The 9,038-nt window shown below is 54.4% G+C and overlaps 1 protein-coding gene across 1 annotated transcript in view; it reads left to right on the top strand.

The window, feature by feature from the left end:
• IL21R (interleukin 21 receptor) overlaps nt 1-2,808 on the top strand; it is a 32,932-nt gene extending 30,124 nt beyond the window's left edge. The window contains exon 9 of the mRNA XM_039885564.1: nt 1,231-2,808. Within this exon, the coding sequence (XP_039741498.1) occupies nt 1,231-2,165 (935 nt within the window). The 3' untranslated portion in view covers nt 2,166-2,808. The remainder of the gene's footprint in view (nt 1-1,230) is intronic.
• The last annotated feature ends 6,230 nt before the right edge of the window (nt 2,809-9,038 follow it).

The raw sequence follows: 9,038 nt of genomic DNA, 5'->3' as shown, positions 1-9,038 counted from the left end.
ACATCAGCGAAGTATAGGAAGTAATCTGGAGGCAGAACAGGCATAAAAATTAAATGAGGTCAAAAACAGCCTTTTTCCCCCGCTCAAGAAGAGAAGAGGGTGGGCCAGGATTGGCCTCCTCTTAGATGCCCCTGATATGGGGGCGGAAGAGGGAGCAGGTTCTAGGAAGGGTCTCGACCTGCCCACAAAATACACCAACCTCCTGCCAAGCTCCAACCACTTCAGCTACCACCAGCACCCACAGGTTCTCTGGGCTCATTTACTGCTTAACACTCAGTCGCTGGCAGGAGGGGCACCCCACAGAGAGGGCGTGGTGACAGCCGGAGGGGCAGCCAGGCTCCAGCTGAGCCTGGAAGTCCGGAAGTATGGCTGGAGCATTGAGCGTGCTCCTCTATTGTTTGCCTGCTGCCGAGGGCCCTCTGGCCTCCGCCCACCTTGCTCTCACCCAGCCCCTGCAGGGCGGCTGCTCCATCACTCCCGGGGACCGTGAGACGCAGGCTTGGACTGGAAAGTATCTTTCCTGGGGCAGGGAAGAGCCTGGCCTCCAGCCCACGTGGGGCAGACCTTTTTCCTCTGCTACTTCCTGGGAGCTCAGATTTCACATCTGTCTCGTGTTCACTTTATCGACACTCACAGAGCACTCGCTGTGTACCGGGTACTCTGCTAGGAGCTTCCCAGATATTAACTCATTTAATCTTCACAACAACTCTGTGGCATGGGTATTAGCCAACCCACTTTACAGATGAGGAAACTGAGGCACAGAGAGGGTAAGTAACTGGCTCAAGACCACGCAGCTGAGAAGCGACCTCAAATCAGTGGTGGTAGACACATCAGGGTTCTAAAATGAGCTTTCCAAGGGCAGTGGGCTCATATTGAGATTTTAGTTCTGAGGGGTTTTCTTTCCTGATCAGATGGGGACCCTGTGTCATGAGGGGGATCCTCAAAGCTTAGGGGCCACCGCCTCAGCCCATCATGACCCCAGAGCTCTTACCCACCAGAGGCCATTTCAAACGGCTTGCCATGATTCGCTCTGCTCATTCGTTTAGTCGATAAACATTTATTGGGCACTTGCTGTGTGCCAGGCACTGTGTGAGCCTCTGGGGATATAGCCGTGAACAGAAGAATGGGGGCTTCTGCCCTGGCAGAGTGTCCACTCCAGTAGGGACACAGATAGGAAAACGGTGGGTTCCAAGAAATGTCTGGAGGAAATAAGACAGGAGACCAGGTAAGGGCTCTGTTGCTCTGACCTCAGACTTTCCTGCCCCTGTGTCCCCAGAACCCAGGGTCTTGGTCCTTGTACCCGCACACGCCCCAGGCCTCAGAGCCACCGATGGCTTAAGCTTGTACCCCGCCTGGCCCCCGTCCCATTCACAACTCTCTCTCCCTATTCTCTCTCACAGAAGTGGGTGGGCACACCCTTCACTGCCTCCAGCCTGGAGCTGGGTCCCTGGAGCCCAGGGGTGCTCTCGACCCTGGAGATGCACAACTGCTGCCCCCCACCGAGTGTGGCCAAGGGGCTGGAGCCCACGGAGCTGCCGGAGCCCGCGGACCTGGTGGAAGTCGACGGAGCGCCCGAGTCAGGCTCCTGGGGCCCAGCCCCCTCTATTGACAGCAGCTTGGGCGGCTTGGCCTATAGCCGGGAGCAAGACCGGCCTTACGTCCTCATATCCATAGACACGGTGATTGTGTCGGATGCAGAGGGGCCTGGAGCCTGGCCCTGCACCTGTGGGGACGACGGTTACCCAGCCCTGAACTTGGACACTGGCCTGGAGCCAGGACAGGGCACTGAAGACCTGCTCTTGGGTACAGGGGCCACAGTCCTGTCCTGTGGCTGTGTTGCAGCTGGTGGCCCTGCCGGGCTGGGGGTCCCCCTGGGCAGTCTCCTTGACAGACTAAATCTGCCCTTTGAAGATGAGGAAGGCTGGGCCCCCGGGCCGCCCTGGGGTGGCAGGCCACCCCGAGGGGTGTCTGACAGCGAGGCAGGCTCACCTCCTGCTGGCCTGGACATGGACACGTTCGACAGTGGCTTCGCAGGCTCTGACTGTGGCAGCCCTGTGGAGTGTGACTTCACCGGCCCCAGGGACGAAGGGCCCCCCAGGAGCTACATCCGCCAGTGGGTGGTCACGGACCCTCCACCTGCAGGACCTGAGCCCCAGGCCAGCTAGTGAGGTTGACTGGCTGTCCAGAGCTGGCCATGCCACTGGGCCCCTAGCCAGAGACATGGTCACCTGGGCTGCAGCGTTTGGTCTCCTTGATAGAGCCTGGAGCCTGGAGTTTGCAATGTGGGTGTGCAGCTCAGGTGCACACTGCTGTGTCTGTGTGTGTTAGCAGCACATGAGCTTGTACACACATGGTGACAGCCTCCCTCCCTGCCAGGTGAATGGGGGTGGGCTCTGGGGTCACATGCTGAGAGGCCGGTCCAGTGCTGTCCACAGGGCCTCCTGGGACCAGGGCACTGCCTGTGATGATAGACACCAAGCCCCACCCTCCAGGTCCTGTGCCTCCAGGAGTCACAAGAAGTCCATCACCCTTTCTTATCACTTTTCAAGGGAAGGGGAGGGAGCAAGCCCACAGTGACCTTAGAGGTGGGAAGATTTGGCGGGGATCTATGGACCTAGGTCTGAGTCCTGCCTCTGACTCCTCCTGGCTGTGCTACCTCTGAGGGCGAGTTGCTCCCCCTCTCTGGGCTGGGATTTCCTGTCTGGACAATGTGGGTGTCATGACTGACCTTGGGGAGGAATCGGTGTGCTCCCCGACATAGTGTGCAGCCCAGAGCAGACCCTTAATAAACGTCAGCTTCCTTCCTTCCTTCCTTCTGCGGTGGGCTCCGGGCTTGTGCTGGAGGTGGGTGGGGGTGAGAAAGCAGCCTCAGCCCAGTGCCTGCGGGCTGTCCCCACCCTGCACAGGGGCACTAGGGGACTTTCTGGGCTGAAAGTCAGTCAGCCCTTGCATTCCCCACTAATGAACAAAGTTTCCTTTTTCTGTCTCCCGCTGCCCATTTTTAAATTCCCTTTATGAACCCAAGAAATATTTATTGAGCACGGATATGCTGGGCATGGTGCTGAGTGCTGGGGTACAGAGTGGGAGCGCAAGGCCTCTGACCCCCCCCTTGTGCTCACGGTGGTGACGGGGAGACAAGAGTCGGTAGTAATGACGCAGCAGTTCTGTCCCCTGGCATCTTATTACTCATCTTGGTGAGTTAGGGAGAAGTCAAGTTCTTGATGATTTGACAGAGAGTCTGTTGAAATGTGACTTGAGGAGCCAAGAAAATAGTTCTTAGCCCTGCTTTGAAGGCGCCTCACTGAATATCGGTTTTGCACAGGAGGCAGATATAAATGCTGTACGTGGCACACAACTCACACTTTTTTTTTTTTTAAGAAAACAGATTTTCTCTCTAAGGGTACTGACCTTTAGCGGTGGCTTTTCAAAACCTATAAGCGGGGGTGAAGGTGGTGGGCAGTCTGATTCAGAGGCCTGTTCCCAGAGCCCCGAGGGGAATCCCCACCCCCAACTGCCCTCCTTCACCAAGGCCAGGCTGCAGGGAGGTCCTCCAAGGAGACTGCTCTGGCTTGTCCCTCCTTTTGGACGAGTCTGAGCTAGAAGTCTGCAGAAGTCAGTCTGGCTAAAAGCGTCTCTGTAACTCATTGGTAACATGGGGTGGCTGGAAGAGAACACATGAGTCCTTGGTGTGGAAAGTTCTAGAACACTGACGGTTTTAATAGTGGAACTGTTAATCTGGATCAGGTTGTATGAGGCTAGGATGGGAGCACAAATGTGAAACCACAGCTTATGCATATGTGAGCAGCCCTCGCCACCCCTCCATCACCCTAGAGACACTTGGGCCAAGGTGTGCTGTGGTTTTCACACTCTCTTGTGGGCAACAGGTTTCAGACACCACCTGGGCCACGGTTCCGTGCCCTGCCCCCGCCCCCCCACCCCAGGGCAGCAGCTCAGCTCTCCACACACAGACCTCAGTGCTGCCAGGGAGGAGGAGGGGAACACCTGGGAGACTGACTAATGCCAGGCCTGGGATTGATGGGGGCTCTGGCCTGGGCCAGACAGAGCTCTTGACTGGCTCCATCTTTGAAGGGCCTCAGCTCATAAATGTGGGTGCAAAATGAAGACAAGAGCTGCTCCACTTGGGAGGATGGACTCGTAGGAGGTGGGCGGATGGATGCTGGCTGAACCGGTGGGTACGTTAGTGAGTGGATGGATGGATAAATGGGTGGACAGATGGCAAAAGCTTGAAGGGAGAATGGTGCAACGGATGGATGGAGAGAAACAGATGCTAGAGACAGAGATGATGGTTCAGACAGAAGCTCCATGAGAGCAACAGCTTTATTTTGTTCACTGCTTTATCTCCTGTCTGGCACACAGTAGGCACTCAATAAAGCCTGGTTTGTAGCGTTTGCTTATTTCCATAGTGTAAATACTTCCATCATGGTCAGTTTCGAGCTACAACTCAATGGCTCTAAACAGAATTGGGAAGGGATGTGCACAATTTACTCTCCTAGTTGGTATGAGTTGGCCTTGGCACAGTGCTGTTGGGAGCCCAGAGCGGGCATCAGGAGGAGAGGACGGAGCTGCACTGAAGAGCCGGTGTGTTTGTTGGGCTTTGAAAAATGAATAGGAGTTGTTAGGTGCACCAGCAATTCAGGCAGAAGGAAGAGCTTAAGCAAAGGCCTGACCAAGCCCTGAGCACCTGGAGGTGGAGAAGATGGCTCCTTGTCAGCCAAATTGCTAAGGACCTGCTCCTAAGAGGCAGGAGGACTGATAGCAACAACCCTTGTACAGATGCCACATTCTGCTCCTGGCCCAACCCTTTCCATCTGCAGGCTCTGAAGGGGCGGGCATAGCCATCTGACAAATGAAGGTGCAGAATGGGTCTGTGACTTGCCTGAGGTCATACACTGAATTAAAGCTCAGAATCAGATCTCGAGCTTGGGTCTCCTGATTCCAAGTCCAATTCTTCCTCACCTCGCTCTGCTTATAGGGACCTAGGTCAAGAAGTAAGAAACCTTTAGCAAACACCTGTGGATGCCTGTTCCTTCTGCCTGTGCAGCATCCTTATGGGGGTGGCTGACCCCAGCTGTGGGAATGGCTATGTGATTTTCACACTCTCTTGAGCCCCAGCCAACAGAGCATTCCACCCCGCCCCCATCCCCTGGCCACAGTACAGGTCCAAGGACAGACATGTGACCCCGTTTGGTCCATGCATTCTTTCTACTGGGATTGCAAAGCTGTTGGGGATGGACTAAGCCTAGAGTTGCTGGGGGACACTGGGAGGGAACAGCTTACCTGAGATGAGGCCAGCACCCAGAAAAGCAGAGCTGGGAGATGGAGACATAGTCCTGGAAATATCTCTTGAGCTCCTGGATCCAGCCATGCTTGAAACTACAGTCCCCCTGGACTTTGAGGTACATGAGCATGGAAGGAGGGATGCTGTTCACCACGTATTTCCAGCTTTTGGCCTTCTAGCAGGATTGCACTTCCTGGCTCCCATGGAATGGGGTCCCATGGCCAGGGCTGGTCAATGAGCTATGAGCAAAGGCGGTCTCACTTTTGGACCAAAGCATTTAGGTGACAGTCATGATGCCCTCTAGAGTGTGACCAGTGATGTTTGAGATGGTAGTTGCTCCATCAGTCTGTGTCTCAAGTGAGGAGACGTGGAACAGTTTTCAGTTCACCTGTGATGGACATGTATTGGAGCAAGAAATAAACTCTTTGTTCTTACGCCCTAAGATGTGGGGGCTGCTTGTTACCACAGCATAACCCAACCTAATCCTACTGAACCAATGAGCTATAGGTTTCCTGTTCTGCCGAAGTGGGTTTGAGATGGGCTTCCAACGCTTGTAGTAGACAATGTTCTAGTGTTATTCTCATCTCATCCACGAATGAGGACACTCCTCCCACCCTCTAAAGAAGGACTACTTTTAAGGGGACCAGAGGACCAGGCCATCATTTCTCATGACTGACTTTGGGCAAGTCGCTCACTGTCTCTGAGCCTCAGTTTACTTCTTCACAAAGTGTGGGCGGCAGTCAGCCTCTCAGGTTGCTCTGGGGATGAAAGGATGGGTTGAGGACAGGAATATTAGGTATGTGTTTGCTTCTTCCTCTGTAATCACCTGGAGCCAGCCTCCAGGTCACATGAGGGGAGGGCTGTGGTCCCAGTCCGTCCCCAGTCACTTCCCCAGAGAGCTCAATGGGCATTTCTATCCGGGATGCTCTGAAGTGGACATTGCTTTCTCCCAGGCTTTGAAGAACCTGGGAACTGTAGCTTCCAGACCATTCCCTCATCAAATTACTGGGAGCTCTCAGCCTGGGATGCCATCTGGCTGTCCTACTTTGGGAAGGAGGGAGAAAGGGTGTAAATCAGACCTGGCTCTTCGTTTTACCCTTGGAGAAAGGAGGCCCAGAGGGGCATTGACTTGTCCAGAGTCACTTGGAATCTGTACACCTCAGTCCCGGTGCTGGACTCCTTTAGACCACCTCCTGACGGAGGGAAAGCCCCCTCCCCCTTCCTATCAGGGATCCCAGTTTGCCTGGCCTGGCCGCTGGCGACATGTGCTCAGCCCTTCACGGTCCATCCCAACTACACTCTCCCCAGATGCACTGTCAAAACCAAGAGGGGCTTTCCTATGGGAGATTGGAGGGTGGGCACATGCACTTCCCCTCCTGCGAGCCCATTCCATTGATGGTGAAAAAGGGGTCCAAGTTCTCAGCATGGAGGAAAGTGGGAGAGGAGAGACACCAACGCATCAATGGAAAACCAGAGGAGTCAAGTCTGCGCACGTCACCTTGTCAGTGGGACCTATGTCAAGCCCCACTGACCTAGTTGTTTTTTTCATAACTCTGTGACACTCAAACATACGTCTTTTACTTATCTGTCATATTTACTCCCTATCCCACTAGCACAGGGATTTTGTTTTATTTACCTCTATGTTTCGGTGTCTGGCACATGGCAGGTGCTCAAAAATATTGAATGAACGAGTGAATTAATTGATCAATGGCAGAGTAGTGACTGACAAAACTGTGGGCAGAGAGGAGAGAGGAGACCGAGCCCAGGGGAAAACCATCTGTCCCGTACCTGAAAACGCCACAGATCGAGACGCGAAGTTGAAAACAGGTTTCCTTGGAAGTCTGTAAATGGAGCTAGAGACCCTCCCCCACAGCTCATCCCATGGGGCAGTTAGAGGTCTTTCTCCATTCCTGGTGGCAACAAATTTGAGATTTCCTTTTAAAGACTGATGGTCCCAGAGAAGGAACCTTTGCATTCTGCCATCTAAGGGGTCTCCCAACATAATGCCGGCCCCTCGCCCCTGTCCCTGCAAAGTGGTATCGGGGAGGAGGGCTGTGAGGCAGGACTGTCCAAGACCCGCTTACTGGCTTCCAGGCTTGCAGAAATTATCTTGCCTCCTGGTACCTGTTTCCTCGTGCACGACGTGGGCACACTGATCGAACATACATCTTAGGGCTGTTGTGAGACCAGTGCCAAGTATTTGGCACATTGCAAGTGCTCAGAAAATGTTATTATCATCATTTTTGTGGACAAGTCACACCTCACCCCAGTAAGCCTTTACTAATGTTAACCTTAAACGTGGATTGACAAGGAGCTACAGACATCTGGAGAGTAAGTTGAACCAGCAGGAAACAGAGATGTTAGGCTGCTGCTGTCACCTACTGGTGACCACTGGAACTTGGCGGAGGTGTCAGCTGAAGGCGATGCCCTCCAGCACTCTGCTGTCCAGGCGGGGCTCCACTTGCATCTGCCAGGTGCTGTACTGTGCTGGGTGGCTTATACAGGTGGCCCTATACAACCGTCACGGCAATCCTCTGCAGTGGGAATGCGGTGATGATGACACAAGGCGAACTGGCAGGTTCTTTTGAATTCAACAAGCGCCGACTTCTTGGGTGGGTAGAACTGCACTGGGCACAGGGCAGTGCGGGTGGGAGATCACAGGGTGAGATCACACATGCACAGACATGCGCATGTACACATACGCAAATACATGCACACGCATGCACGGATACATGCAGATCCCTGTATGTACATAAAGACGTATATGCACATGCGTATCTGGAAAACCCCTGGCAGAAGTGGGCCAAGGGCCTAAGGGAAGGATGGGTGACCAAGGGGAAGTCAGAAGACAGAGATCACTCTCAGCCCAGGGTCAAGGGCAGCTGGAAGGGGAGGAAGAGGACCAGGGAGGATGTTGGCAGCAAAGGACTGAAAAAGATCTGCCGAGGACTCAGGAAAGGGCGGCGGGGGCCACGACGGCAGCGCAGGACACTCCAGGGGGAACCAGGAGGCAATTTCAGTGCTCGGCATCGGGGAGAAGCGGGGATGGACTCAGCACCTGGAGCCGGGCGCCTGCTGGTGAGGAGGAGGCAGCTCCCCATGTGCCGATGCAGATGTGCCAGGGGCTCTCTGAGTGAACAGCTCGAGCTGCATCGATGGCACATTTTATGTCAAACTGGCATCGCAGGCGTGTTTTCTGGGTGTGCATAACATGGACGTAAATGGAAAGAGGCATGAAGGAGGAAGGCGCCTGGAGGCTTAAGTCATATCTGCAATGTTTTAAGTGTTTAGGAGAGAATGAAAGAACAGGGCGCTGAGGTAAGTAAAAAGGAGTCAGGGTGAAAAAAGTGCGGGGGGACCGAGAAACAGAGGACAGCCCGGGGGGTCGGGCCCTGCAGCGCGGCCTGGCGCGGCCTGGTGTGGCCTGGTGTGGGTGGCCGGCCAGGGCGCGCAGGATGTGCCCCTTCTGGGCTCAGCATCCCTTCCTGCTCTCTCTGCCTTTACTTGGTGGTCAGCATTTACATTTTTTTTCTTCTAAATGTGAATTCCTTCGCACCCAGGCTTGCAGAGTTTTGTTTTTCACGGTCCCTCCCACTCCCTAGTATTTAAGCTGCGGCTTCCTTCTCGTTTGGGTTACCTTCCGGACCCTCAAAGGCATCTGAGCTTCTGGTCTATGCCGTGGTTCCTGGAGCCCACTGTGCAGAGCTTGGGAGGGCAGAGAGCTGCCTTGGATGGGTGG

This window comes from Pteropus medius, unplaced genomic scaffold (genome assembly GCF_902729225.1).
Source record: "Pteropus medius unplaced genomic scaffold, Ma_sr-lr_union100, whole genome shotgun sequence".
NCBI lineage: Eukaryota > Metazoa > Chordata > Mammalia > Chiroptera > Pteropodidae > Pteropus > Pteropus medius.
The sequence above is the reverse complement of the archived record's forward strand: the minus strand, read 5'-3'. Positions and strand labels throughout refer to the sequence as shown.